At 33.9% G+C, this 15,442-nt stretch overlaps 1 protein-coding gene across 1 annotated transcript in view; it reads left to right on the forward strand.

Annotated features, from left to right (window-relative positions):
• The window catches only part of LOC136028707 (muscle-specific protein 300 kDa-like), a gene marked incomplete in the record, with an annotated part of 463,479 nt that overhangs the window by 308,941 nt on the left and 139,096 nt on the right, over positions 1-15,442 (forward strand). Inside the window, 2 exon segments of the mRNA XM_065706609.1 lie at positions 3,262-3,414; positions 8,252-8,437. Coding sequence (XP_065562681.1) covers positions 3,262-3,414; positions 8,252-8,437 — 339 coding nt within the window.

Raw genomic sequence — 15,442 nt, forward strand, 5'->3', positions numbered from 1 at the left:
ATCCCTATAAAAATTTGAGCTCCCTATGTTTATTTTATAATCTCAACACTGGATCAGTTTTTAATTCGAAACTTCTAACTTCTTTTACTTTAAATAATTTATCTTTAAAAAAAAACCATGCTTGTAGTCGAGCCAAGTAAATATAAAACATATATAGCCTACTTTTCAATAGTAGGGACCCAAAAGAAGCGTCATAGGAATTTAATCAATTTCAATTTTATTTTATTCTGCAGAATAGATTTTGAGTGGTTGGTGAACAGCACCTGAATAAGTTCCGCAGCGTTGACTCTGTTAAGGTCGATATTTATTTCGATAATTCATTTTCTCGGCCACCTCGTATGGAATGCTCGTATGGAATCTTTGAAACTACGAAGGGGGCTCAGTCGGTTCAAAATTGAAGTTCCAGGGCTCTTTTAAGGGTCTAACTGAAGATAAGGCAATAAATCCCTCTTTTGCTCCTCTTTTGCTCCTTGCTCCTTCTCTTTTGCTCCTTGGCATCTCCTTAGCTCCCACTAGCATTTGGCTCAATATTTCAAGGTTACTATTTCACCCGGAGCAGTTAAATATGTTACATTCATTCAAACAGACATATAAAAATTTATGAAATATTAGCGATCAGTAGGATTTATTTTAGAGGGTCAATAAATTCAGTGTAGGCAGGCGCTGGTTGGCAATTCTACAACACTGAAACATAATGTTTTGTCTAAATCTAGTTTTGAGAAGGAAATTTATTTTAAATTTTATTTATCCTTTAAGGTTTTATATCAATGGATACAACTAAGAACAAATTGCCTTCCAATTAAGAGTTTATTTTCGCCAAAACGTTCAAACTGCCTTTTTTTTTTGTTCGTGGTGCTGACTGGCTAACAAACTTCAAAATTTCAAATGTCGTTAATTCTCTAAATTCAAGTTGCAAATGAATCTCAGAAATTTTAACTATTTGGTCATCTCCCTATGACAAGCTACCTCATATGTTACCAATCTCAGGTCATCAGTCCCCGGTTACTCAAATAAAACTGTCTGTTTACCACGCTGAAGTCTACCACCTGTTACGCCAGCTACTTCAAAGCCTTGCTCCTCGGCCCAGCACTGTCGCACGGAAGCCTGTGTCTGTCTTTTTGATCAAATCCTCTTATAATTTTTCTTTATTATTTGGAGAATGAAAAGCTGCTGTTAATTCTAAAAAATGTGTGGTTTATATCGTCTTGTCATTTATAATGAAAATAAAATAAAAATATATAGATAACAGTTAAACTTTCAATGGCTGGCAGTGGAAACTGTCTTAATTAACCGTTTTACCTCTTGTTTATGTACTTTTGTTTGTTTTATTTATCCTCTAACCCCCCCCCCATTCCTCCCTGCCAAAAATGCTTGACTTGATCCATATATTTTCAATAGTCTTTTTTTAAACATAAAAATTCGTTTTTGCTGGAGATGTAGTAAGACTTTTATTTGTATCGATGCAAATAATTTTCACCGAGAATCGAAGATTTTGATTCTTAAATATTTTTTCACAGAAGAAACCCTAATAGAAACAAAATTTATTTAATAGGAAGATATAAACTTAATTTTACTTACCTACAGCAAAACAGGAATCATTGAAAAAGAAATCGGACATGCATTTATTAAAAAACATTAATAGTTACAATAAAACAAAATAAGAAGATTTTTGACCAATCAGATTTAAATCTTTTCCCAAAAATTGTTTTTAGAGAAAAATAGAGATTGAAACTAAAATCTAAAGAGAGTGCAAATAGTCATTTGATAAGTCAAAATTAAAAATCTAATATAAATTATATTAATGAATAAGCAAAGCCCAATAATAAGAAAACTTAGCGAAAGCCCAAAGTAATAATTAAATAGCCTAAAACGAAATTAAAATGAATAATAGATTCATTCTATGTCGGGCCTTAGGTGTTCAAAAATGGATCTTTAATTCTATCGGGGGCTGCTTTGACCTTTAACCAGCTTTTCATTGTCCCAGCGGTATCTTTGCCCTCTATTGTCGTCGCCTAGGGTCTTCGGCCCTCTCATGGTGTAATCATGACGTCATTCCAAGTCGAGTTTTCTGGGTTTGTTGTGCTAAAATACATTGCAATCCGCAGTGGCGGTTGTGGTCTGTATTGCACCTGGGACAAAATCTTGATTAGCGCCCCCTAGCCTCTCATTCAGGCAGAATTTTAACAAAATTGTTATTTATTAACATAATTTTCCATTTATTTAAATCGGGCCTTTTTACTTTAGCCTCCGCAAAAAAGTTAATTTTGTCTTGTCCCAACTGATTGCTTCTAATTCTTTAATTCGGCCTACTTAGTTTTTGCTCAAAATTTAGTTTAAAATTGCTTAAATTCCGTCTACTTACTATATTTTCAAGGAATGGTGGTGAAGACACTGGGAAAGTAAAAATTTCTGGTTCAATTTGCTTATACTTACTGCCAACTGTGCCCTCTACTTTAATTTGATAAAAAATAAATTTCAAATATCAAAATTACTATAACCGTTAGACTGTTTACTTGAAATATCTGCGCCCGAGCCAAGTACCCCCTTCGTCCCTCCCCACTAAAACCGTCTTCGGTAATCTGACCCTCTTTACAATAAAGTTATATTATTTTTTAGGATTTACACTCTAAATAACGAACTTACCTTAATTAATTTGGGAATGTATTTTCCAGGAAGTATAAGGAATATAACCTGTACGTTATGATTCCCTTGTTTTACCGATTTTAATTGAAACACTTTGCAAATGAATTCAAGATCATCGTAATTGAAATGTAATCGCTTGAAAATGGGTTCGCTGATTTGACTACTTTAAATACACCCTCAGTTACACATCTATAGAGGGGTATTCAAACTTTTTACACTCCCTTCCCTCCTCTCAAACTACGGTCTCGAATATGAAACAAAAAGAGATTCTTCTTACGTTTGACATTTTATTTTGATATAGTCATATATATATATATATATATATATATATATATATATATATATATATATATATATATATATATATATATATATATATATATATATATAAATTAGTTTGTGTTGATGAAGCATCAAAACACATTCACTAGGGCTTGTCATATAGATAGAAATTAATGTTAGGGCCATTTGAGGCTAAAGAACTGATTTTAGTTCATGATTGTTACGTGCAAAAACACTGCTTAATTTGAAAAATAAATATGTGACGTAAAGCTGTTACATTATCTTTCTAGTAGTAAAAACGTGTAGATAATGATTCTCATCTAAAAACACTTTCAGGAAAAAGTCAAAATGAGAAAAGATATTGACCTGTATCGAGGTATCCTAGTGGAGGTTGAGTCATGGCTTTCCATAACATATGGTGCAATAAGAGGCGGAAACACTGTACCTGATTCTCTGCCAGAATTACGAGAAGAGCTAAGGAATTCCAACGTAAGTTTTCCTAATTAATATCTTTATTAGTCAGGTGTTTCTGCCCTGCACTCTGATTTTCAGATTTGGAGCTGTACAGAGAAATAGAACTTCTTTTTAATGAGTGAATTTATGTTCATGCATACGGATGATTAAAATTCAAAGAAAAGGTGAAGCCAACTTTTTCAAGGGTCAAGGGACGTGAATAAAAGAAACAGAACCTTGGCAATGTTTTGATTGTACAAATAAAATAAGCAAATAAGCGTCATAAGCAAACTGTGTGTCAAAAATTAAAAAGTTATTCAAATTGCTATTGAACTAATTACTTAATTTGAAAGGTCTGTGCATGTGCTAGCGTTATCTTTTTTCTGGTGATACTTTTACTAGTGCTACTACTACTACTGACAGATAATCGCAGCAGGAAGGCGACTGAGGCGAATACCGCGGTACTCTCCCTCTACTTCCACTTTATTTAAATCATTGTCCTTTGATCTCTCCTTGAAGTTCCGGTTTCCTATAAATATTTTTGTCTAACCAGTTATAACCCCATTCGAGGTCATCCTGCTTTTTGTCTGGAACCAGTTGCCATCCAAATTTCCAAAATTACGATTTTGGCAACCTATTATCCTTCATCTTAAAAAAAGGACCAAGCCATCTTATCCTTCTTTCAATAGCTTTTCATTTCTGTCTTTGTAACCATGCTTCCAACAATCTTTCAGTTACTTTTAGCCCTCGAAATTATTGTTACACTAAGTTTTTTAGACAGCTAACTGCTTGATTTACAGTCTTTCAAACGAATCCGTAAAGCTAACCTTAGGAAATTCCTTCATTGAATATCCTGTTTCTCTTCCTCAGCCTTTTTAAGTGTTCAAATCACCGAGCCAAACTTCACCAATTCGGCCATAGATAAAATTGACGAGAATCTGGAAGATGCAGCTAAACGGTATAACAGTGAAATATAGTACTGGCATGTTAATAAATTGAGAGGTAGTTGTCAATCCAGACTTGCCCCAGTGAAAGATAGGAACGGGGCCATAATTAGTGATAAGAAAAGAGCTAAAGAGAGATGGGCGGAATATTTTTATAATGTGATAAACCGAGATATAGTTGTAAAGAATGATAAAGAGGAAAATGAAAAAGTTTGTGATACCTTGTATATGAAGGAAAATTGTTTTGTGAGGAAGAATTAGCGACAGTACTAAAAGGATCAAAAAATAATAAGGCTTCATGTGCTTATAGTGTGGTGAATGATTTTCTTAAATATGGTGGCTCTGTGATTAGAAATAAGGTACTGAAGATTATGAATATGATTTGTGAAAAAGGGGAAGTACCTATCGATTTTGGGAAAACCTGAATTAAACCACTGTATAAGAGAGGTGATAAGAGTGAGTGTAGTAATCATCGAGGCATTAGTCTGGTCTCTGTAGATATCAAAATACTTAGTAATATGATACTTTTTAGACTGAGAGATGCTGTAGACAAAGTTTTAAGAGAAGAGCATTGCGGTTTTAGAAAAGATAAAGGATGCTTTAACAAAATTTTCACTCTTAGGTTAATAATTGAGAAATGACTTATGTGTCAAACACTTTTGGTATTCAGTTTTATAGATCATGAGCAGGCGTTCGAGATCTGTTGATAGAAGAGCTTTAGTAAAGGTGATAAGTGATAATACATTAAAGTGATAAGTGCTATGTTCGAGAAAATAATACTACTGCGGCTAAGGTAGGAAGTGTGGTTAGCAGCTGGTTCTGTATTAAATCAGGAGTTGAGCAGGGTTGTGTTCTATTCCCCTTTATGTGGATCATTTTGATGCACTTTGTCTTAAGGAGCACATTAAGTGCAATGGAAGACCACAAAATCAAATGATGAGGAAAAACTTGTCTGGACTTAGATTATGTTGATGGTCTAAACATCCTAGATGAAAGTGTGAGCAAAATGAATGAGCTTTTAGAGGTTTTTCAAGGTTAGAGTGCTAGAACAGGTTTAAAAGTTTGTGTTAAGAAGACTAAGTCACTAAGAATAGGAATATGTGAAGATGAAAAGGTGACGTTAGGTAACGAAAAGATTGATCAGATGGACATATTCAGTTGCCTTGGTAGCATATTAGTAAAAACGGTGGGAGTAATGAAGATGTTAAAAGTAGAATAGCCAAGGCTCAGGGTCTTTTTCACAGTTTAAAAAAGTTTGGAAGAGCATTAAGATAAGTCTGCAAACCAATATTAGGATATTGGAAGATACAGTGATGACAGTGGTCAAATATGGCTCTGAAGCATGGGCTCTCAGAAAAGTGGATGAAGATTTACTAGATGTTATACAGAGAAATTGCCTAAGGATAGTTCCGGATACCTGGCTGACTGACCGCATTTCAAACAGTAGGCTGTACGAAAAATATGGTGCAACCCCGCTTTCTAGGCTATGACGAAAGAAAGGTTGAGATGGCTAGGGCTTGTTCTGCAGATGAAAGATGACAGATTGCCAAAAATTGTCCTTTTCCGTTAACAGTCTTGGGCTAGATGGAAAGAAGGTTGTCCTCATCTCGGGTGGGAGGATGTTTTAAAGAAATCATTTAAAGGAAATGGGAACCCGGGAAGATGTGAAGAGGGAGGCATTGAATAGATTTGGATGGAGGAGGAGCTTGAGTAGCTCTGTTGGCCTCAGGCGGCTTGGTGCTGCAGTGAGTTGTTAGTAATAGTAGTAGTAATAAAAAGCTTTATTAATACATGTTGATCTTGTCTATTTATTCTAGCAAATGCAGGTAAAATTCTTCTGAGTCACTAATATCTCTTTTAGTTGGCTCTACCGGTGCATATACCACTATGAGCCGTGCCGAATTCGTTTTGTTTTTAGTTGTATGCATGTAGGATTCTGATGATGATACCTTCCCAAGACTTAAAAGCTCCAATATTCTTCATGAGTCCCATTTGGAGCAGGAACAGCTTGGAAGAAACGACACCTTCTTCCTACCTGAATTGATAAATTTTGATCTAGCAACCAATTACTAAACAAATAAAGATTAAATTAAGCAACACATGATAATTTTTTACCCTAGTTCCAAGCTAGTGTAGGGGGAAGTAATAAAATAAATCGTAGTTTTGAATTTAAAAAAATGGAAGATGAAGCTATCAATAGAAAGGAGAAGGGATATGGTATTGGAACAGCAGAAAAGTTTAGGGTGTGGAAATTGTAAAAAAAATCTCCACCAGAAAAAATAGTTGTAATCGAACGATTCTAATTAACATTGAGAGGAATAGAATTCCCGTGTGAAATAGCAAAAATTTCGGCTAAAGGTTGAATAGTTGACCTTCAAGTAACATGAAACTCACATAATTAAAAATGCAAAAATAAACTTATATTAGGAGACAGAAAAGTAGAGCACGATTGAGTTGTTTGTATTAGATTAGTTATTTTCAAACACTGTTAACCGTCTTTTAGTACCAGAATTTTTGTTGTTGGTTCATCACTCCTTCTATGACTTAAATATTTATGCTTAGAATTTGCGGAATTATTTGCATTCAGAGTTGGGATCACTTTTTTGTATTTAACTGAACTACATAATGATACTGAAAAATCAATAGAGAAGAATTAGTTGTTTATTTTCCTGTTTGGATTTCTGTTTTCTCCTTAAATCAAGGGATTTATTTTTTTTTTTCTCTATTTTCAAACAGTTTTGGGTAACGAACTGTAAGAATCTCAATAGTAAGCGAAACTCTAAAAAACGGAATTTTCACACCAAAAGATACATCAAAAGAATCTGATTTTTAGGCTGATTTAAATCAGCATATTTTTCTGAATTGATTTTCTTTAGCTGATTTTCATCAAGTTTAGTCTTACCCATCAAAAATGAAAAGCATGAGAAAATTTGCCTCATTTTTGGAAAAAGGGGGACACATCCCCTAAAGTCATAGATTCTTAATGAAAATCACAATATCAGATTCAGCGTATCAGAGAACCTTACTGTAGAAATGTGGAAATCATGCGCAAAGTCTTTTTAGTACTTTCAAAAGAGCTATTTATTCTAATTAAGCGGCCTTTGTGATTCAGGGGTCCTTCTTTAAGAACTGGAACAAAATCGAACTTAAGCGTAAAGAGCGAGGTATTAACGAAGGGGTGAACTCCCTCATATACGTAATAATTTCTGTTCGTTTTAAGTTTTAATGGTGCTCCTTATTTTCAATTGAAAAAAAACTTGTTTTGTTATTTAATTCCTATGGAGGAACAATTCATTTTTAATCCTGATATTCTAGATATAGAATGAGAGCACAGTTTAATAAACCTATAAGGAAATATTTTCCTTGACAGTACAATCTTAGAATAATTATTTTTCTTTTCGGAACTTTGCAACCGTCAGAAGGGGCACCTGTCAAATAAAAGGGTGGCTAGAAGGCTGGATCCGCAGACGCATATATATGGAAGACTTATATCACGGCTTATGTAATTTCAGAGACCTTGAAACCGAAATATGAGCATCCCATTCTGATTCATTAGTTCTAAATTTTACAGGGTGGAATACTTCATTATTGCAGCTTTGCTAGAACTGAGCAATAAGCAAAAGAAGTAGAAAACACGAATATTGATTTATGTTTAAATCAATAGGCCATTAAGGAACTAAAGATTTCAGCTTTTTCTTGATTTTAACCATTTTGGCCTTGACTGTTGTACTAAATACTTTTAGGAGAGACTCGAGTGATTTAAGAGGTGTGCTACTAATAGTGTGAAGTAGAAATTTGTCATCACCCGAATTTAAATACCGTTAAAAAAGGTTTTACCGTAAATTTATACGACTACTAGGATTCTTGCAATGTATCTTAGACAGTGTTTAATTTAAGTTAATGATTTGTTTTATACTTTTACATTTTAGGCAATGAAATGTGAGCTCAAACAACGTGGAATCCAACTAAAGGCTATTTTAGAACAAGTTGAAGAACTTAGAAAGCGAGAAGAAATAAAAAACTTAGCTGACATGCTGCATGAACGGCTCATTGACCTACATCGTACCCTTTTAGGTGCATGTCAACAGTTTGATAGCAAATGCAAAAGCCTAAAGGTATGACCCCACAGGTTCATCGGTGACGGCCTGCTCAAATTATTCTAGTCCAAAACGCATAGATTTTTGTGCTGAGCTTATAAATAAGCGAGGGCAGCTTTTTTTCTGTGTTTTCAATTTTGTGACTGTGCCTTGTCTCTTGTCGCTCATAAGTCTTGCGTTACATACTTTAATAACCTTGCCTTCTATTTACATGAATTGTGTCTGTGCCATTCAGCCAATTCATATTGTTGTTTGTTTTCTTTTGCTTTTTTTTTGTCCGAACTTTGGATTTATTTCTTGTTTCAAGATTTTTTTTCAACAGTTGATAGTGCTATTTAAAAAAAAGTTATTAATTTGACATTATACGTAATGTCATGTCTACATAAATGCTGTCAATGAGACATTATCGACAATTCCCTAATTATCATCTGTCCATTTTGAATAGCAACTAAATATTCGCAATGATACACGATAGTTAATTACCGTAATAATTAAAATATTAACTTATAATTAATTAACAGTAATAATGATGTTTAAAGTTAAATATTTGTGTCAAGCCAGTAGATAACAGAAAAAATATTATGCTAGCAATGTGCGAGATTAAAAATAATATCAACCAAACCACTGTGTGTAATAACCAAAATGCAAATAATAATCTGCTGATCCTATAAAAATGGATAAAATCTTCCTTTTCTTGATTATTAATTATGAATTTTGTTTTTATGAATCTCTTTTCTATATAAGGTGTATACATTTTTGGAATAGTGTTTACAATGGATATAAAAATACATATTTTCGCTCGAATTACCCAATATCTTTTAAAAAAAAGGCTTTAATGGTCTGTCATTTCCGCATCAGACGTGAAACTCACTCTAAAAACAAGTAAATTAAGCTCTGAATAATAAAAAAAGAACCCATATTCTTCGCAATATTTCATTGTAGTAGGATATAGATTCCACTAATATATGAGCTTTGCTTTGTTTACGTGAAACTCTTATCATATATTGATTTGTACCAAATAAGGAAAATGATTATTTTCGCAAAAAGAATCAAAATATAAGCAGATGCAGTTAAACAAAAAAATTATTCATTATTTATTTTAAGTTGCTTTCGACCTCAGAAGCCAGGCTTTGTGAGCAGACAGTGGGCATACCATTTACTTTTGCTGCCTTTATTTGAGCTTATTATTGGTTAAGAATATGTATAATTGTTATTTTGTGCTATTGTTATATGTATGACAAAGTTGAAAATACAGATTCGGCTGCTTTTTCTTTTTTGCTTTCCTGTCTTTTCTGGTTAAGGTATTTGCTGTCTGATTAAATTTGTGTATACACCAGGTGTGCCTAACCCTTTATGACTCCTGTGGTGTGTGGCTCCTTTTGATTTCTAAAGTCCTGTTAGTTTCGTCAGCACTAGTAGCCTATACATCAAAAGTATAATTTTAAGGATTTTTGAGTTATAGAAAGGACTTTAGCTCTCGAAAGATTGAGTTTTGACTGAAAAAAAAAACAAGACTCAAAGATAAAGCAAGTTTATCCACTTCTGGTTGCATATTTAATTGTTTTTTTATAAAGTGAATCTTGGAAAAATTATTGCTTTTACATACAATGGAATCGTGCTCATTTCTCTCAAAACGACCTGTGTATAAGGTTTGTAATCAAGAAAAGAATCTTCGGAGTCGAAACACAAGAATAATAGATTCTTCTATTTTCCTCATTAATTTTCCCTTTTTCGCGATTTTTCCCTAATAATAATATAAGTAACCTAAACACAAACTTCCAGTATTTTACTTCAATTAAAATTTAAAACTAAGCGAAATAAACCCCTTCATAAATGACTTTTATTGATGCACCAAAAAACAACCAATTGGTATAGTATGTTTTTAATTCATGTACCATTCGTACAACAATGCTTCGGTCCTCACTAAATTGTGATCACCTTTTAAAAAAAGCTCCCTTAAAATGTTTACACGCGAGCGTTTAAAATATCAAAAATAGAATCTTGGTAGGTATTCTCAGGCAAATATTTTTTAATGGGAACCCCACCCCTTCTTCATCTTTGCAGGTAAGCTTATGAATGCTGTTTTTTATTCTGCATCTAAAATAGCTCTGGAATAGGAAGGAAACTGTCACTACTCAGCACTCTATTGCTTGCTTAGTAGAGAAAACCTCCTCAGAATAAAGGAGATTATTGGGTTTCATCAGAACACCCCTCCTCCCATTCTTTCTATATATATCTGAATGCTGAAATAAAGAGAGAAAATTTGGACCTAATATACCTTTTTTGATTTTTTGGACACACCCCTCGCGCCCAGTTACAGAAAAATCCACCGACCGTCCTGTCCAATAGCTGGCACAGAATGTACATGACCATAGATAGTTTTATGAAGCCTCAAATGAATAAGCTCAGTCAAACGAAACCGTTTGTTTTGTATAAGCTGCAAGTACTTCTGGAACAAATGTGCCGTTGTGCAGCGTTAGAGCGTCCAAAACTCGGAACTGAGAGTAGCCTACTGCTTTAAATGATCCTTAATCAATTGGCTGTCCCATAAACTTTTTCGGTGAAGTTTTGGCCTTCTACGCCATTTTACCGAGGCGCAATCTCTTTTACTTTTTAAAAGGAGCACTATAAATTTCCGATTGAACCAGCTCTCTCCCGGTATCCTAGGACCACTGCCTCGATACAATCATCATTTAGAAAAAAAACAACAAACAAACAGACACACACAAAGCGAGTAAATAAACATGTGTTCGTGATTGACATTCTACAAAAAGTTATGCATTCTGTGCATAGGAATTTTCATTTCTGTACATTGGAATATGGGTCTTTTCCCTCTTTTTCTAAAATTTGTCAATTTGTCCCAGGCTCGGAAATTTAATGGCCAATTTTAAGTTTAATGAACTTTACATTTTGAGATTAGCATAAAATTTAAGTCTTCTATTGTTATTATTGTTATCAAATTTTAATTTTTTTTTTACAATTACGTTTACAATTAGCAATCATTCTTTACTTACAGTTTGTTACCATGAATTGTTTAATTTCAGCCATGTAAAGTATATTTGAGCTAATTTTTAAATTACAAAAGTAATCAAATTATAAATATTTTTATCCCCTTGGACCAATCTTAGGTCTATTCATACCTGAAAACCGTGGTTTCCGTTTGGTTGTTTCAAAATAATTGATTATTTAGGTCACTACCACATTTTGTCAGTGTTGCCATAGTGAACCGTGAAATTAAGTAAACAAAACTAATTAGCTAAGTTTAACAACGCTGTTTGTCAGTAAAACATCAAGCATTAAGAGTATGTCGATTCCTAAAGACAGCTATACCTTCAAAGGAAACTTTAATTTTCTTAATTTGGTTGGTGTCATTTGTTTAGCTTATTTTTAGCCGATTTTTCGCCCACGTTATTTTTTTAATTTGGCACCCGTTGCTACCAAAAATTGTACAACTGCATATGGTGATTTTTTCAATATAAATTGAATTTCCAGTTTTTTCTAATTTTTTAAGATACATATTGCTATGTGAGTTGCCACTTAACCAATTCAAAAATCAAATTCCGTTTTCACCTTCCTTGGTATTTTAATTTCGTAATTTCTGGCGATCCTTAGGATTAATAAGGCTCTATTGCTTTAAATCATACAGCAAACAGCGTCACAAGTACAAGCCATTAAGTGGCAATAATATGGGATACTTTGTCTTCGTTAGGCATTTGAAGTCCGAGGAAAGAAATTTAGGTCTCTAATTTGACATACTTGATCTGAATCCAAATACGTATTTATATCACTTGTGAGCAATGTCACTCTTGGTCCAAATGTGCCAAAAATATTTCAAGCTGAAAAAATCTTGCACAATGTAAAATATTGTCATATTCTTCAATATTAATATTTTTCGTATATAAGTACGAAATATTGCCATAGAATGACATTATTTCGTATTTATATCAAACAGTTCGTGGCAGCGAACTGTAAATAAAGAGTGACTGGGCCCTATACTAATAGCAATTAAAAATAATAACTTATAACAATACATCAAAAGCGTTGTTTTTTTATGATGATTTCGAATCTATAAAACTCTTAAACTTTAGTGTTACCCATCAAAAGCTTGGGGAAATTCTTTGGGAGCCTGGGAAAATTCGCCTGATTTTCGAAGAAGGGGGTAAATACCCCCAAAACCTCAAGCAATATTAATGAAAATCACACCATAAAATTCATCCAGATAACACTACCGTAGAGGTTTCAAGCTTCTATCTATAAAAATGTTGATTTTTGTTTCATGTCAAAAGAAAGACTATGGATGAATGTTTATTTGTTTTTCCCAGAGGTGATCGTATCGAGCCAGTGGTCCTAGATGATCAGGAGAGGGATAATTCAATAGGACTTAAAAGTCCTAGTAACCTTTTTAAGTGACCAAAAAGATTGGAGTGGTATTACCCCCCCCCCTTCCCACACCACTTCTCCCTAAGACATCCGGTCAACATTTTAAGATAGCCATTTGGTTTAATATAGTTGAAAGGTTAAATAACTATGCTTATGAGAATGACATAGCCCCCTACAGCCCCTGGGAAAGGGCTGTAATTTTTGCAATTTTCCTATTGTTTATATACGGTATTTGCTACTGGGAAATATACGAAAATCTTTCGAGGGAGAAGGAATTTTCTACAGGAAGAATTTTACTGGGGTGGGGAATTTTCTGGTGTATAATCTTAAATGGAAAGGGAGGGGGATTTTATGGCATGATTTGAAAAAAAGATCTTAAATTAGATTAAAAAAAAGATTTTTCAACTGAAAGTAAGGAGCAACATTAAAACTTAAAATGGACATAAATTAGTCCGTAAATAAGGGGTGTTGCCCCCTTCCTCAACCCTCTCTTTGTTCTATAGTTTGACTTTTCGTCCAAATTATTTAAGAATGCCTCCTGAAACGCAAGGGCTGTTAAATTTAAATGGGAAGTATTTTAAAGAACCTTAAGACTTTAGCGTAAAGAGCTATGGTTGAGGAAGGGGTGGTCCCCTCGTTAATAATAGTTTCTCTTTGTTTTAGTTTTAATGCTGCTCCTTACCTTCAATTGACTTTTTATTTAATTGTAATTAAGGATAAAAATTTAGGTTAAAAAAGAAATTTCTTGAAGAAAAACAAAGTCGGCAATTTCTTTAAGGATCTAGTTTCGGTTAAATACTTGACAGGGTTCCAAATAGTCAAAAACTGAAGATAGTGACTTCGAAACCGAAAGGGCGACCGAGAAGAAAAACTTCGTCAGTTGCAGAAAAAGATTTAAAGTTACTTAACACTTAAACGGTTAAATTATTTTTGTGGGAGAAAAAATTCCGGAAGAAAGAAATGGTGTCGATAAGCGCGCTTTCCTGCTTAATATGAATGTTGAAATTCCGCTTGGAAACTCCCTGTGCCATATAGAAAGATCGTTGAATCTTATAAGTGCAACTGAAGGATGAAGGATGCTCAATGTCCTAGGAACACTTACTACATGTATTCACTCCAATGGAAGATTTCCATACGATGTCAAAACCTGTTGATGGCAATTGTACTCTAGGAAGACAATGTATACATAGGAATGAATCAGGAACGTCCCTAGGGGAGCAGGGTGCTCACTCCCTCACTCACCAAAACTCTAAATTTTCTTGGATATCTGGGTACTTCTTATTCAAATGATCAGTGATCTTTTTATTCATTCCCCCGAGAAACAAAAAGAAATAAAGTCATGATGATAAGCCAAAATTAAAGCGAGCAAGAATTACAATGAATGAATAAATGAAAACTAAAACGAACTGAAATTAAAATTAATAATCACATCAAACTTAAAAAATAACTGAATAAATAAAACAAGTTTTTTCAACTGAAAGTAAGGAGCAATATTAAAACTTAAAACGAACAGAAATTATTCCGAACAAAACTAAAGAGCGAGGCGTTGAGGAGGGGAGAGCCCCTTTCATAAACGGAATAATATCTGCTCGTTTTAAGTTTTAATGTTGCTCCTTACTTTCAGTAGAAAAAACTTGTTTATCTTATTTGATTTCTGATCTTTTTTAAATAATACTAGAAAATCTGACCTCAGCTCCATGGAGAAACCCGATCACCATGGAAGTATCCTCTAGACAATTCTATCCCGTTGAAAATTTACCCTGGACAATTATTCTTAACCACTTATCGCGTAAAATTGAGACGGAAAAGAGAAAGCAAGACTTATAAAAAGAATTTTGTATAAGAATTATGGCAAATTCCCGCAGTGTATAATTTCCCCTGACAAGTTCACTCCCTGGAAACTTCCCTCTCCGCGGAAAATTCCCCTTTGGAAAATCCCTCAGCAGAAAATTTGCCCCCTCCCACACGAAAATGTATGCATGCATCCCAATAACAAATACTATGCGTAAACAATGGGCAAATTTTAAAACTTAAAGCTCTCTCCCCTGCGGCTGTGGGGGGTGGGGGTCATTTTATGCTCAAAGGCATAGTTATTGGGCTTTTCAACTGTGATGAACAAAATAGCTATCTCAATATTTTGATCGGACGATTTTGGGAAAAAATTGGCAAGGGAGGGGGCCTAGTTGCCGTCCGATCTTCGGTCACTCTGAAAGGGGACTAGAACTTGTCATTTCCATTCGAATGACCCCTCTTCTGATATTCTAGGACGACACGGTTAATACGACAGCCCCTGGAAAAAACAAAACAAATAAACACGCATCCGTGATCTTTCTTCTTGCAAAAAATACAAAATTGCATATTTTCAAACAGTTCGTTATAATGAACTGTAGTAAGGAGTGACCCAGCTCAATAGTAATCGAAACTCTAAAAAACAGAATTTTGATACAAATAGATACATCAAAAGAATTTAATTTTTACGCTGATTTTAAATAAATAAGTTTCATCAAGTTTAGAGCATAGATTTACCCATCAAAAGTTACGAGCTTGAGAAAATTTGCCTTATTTTCGAAAAAAGGTGGAAACGCCCCCTAAAAGTCATATAATCTTAATAAAAATTACAACATCAGATTCAGCGTATGAGAG

The sequence above is a fragment of the Artemia franciscana genome, chromosome 1 (genome assembly GCF_032884065.1).
Source record: "Artemia franciscana chromosome 1, ASM3288406v1, whole genome shotgun sequence".
In the NCBI taxonomy this organism is placed as follows: domain Eukaryota; kingdom Metazoa; phylum Arthropoda; class Branchiopoda; order Anostraca; family Artemiidae; genus Artemia; species Artemia franciscana.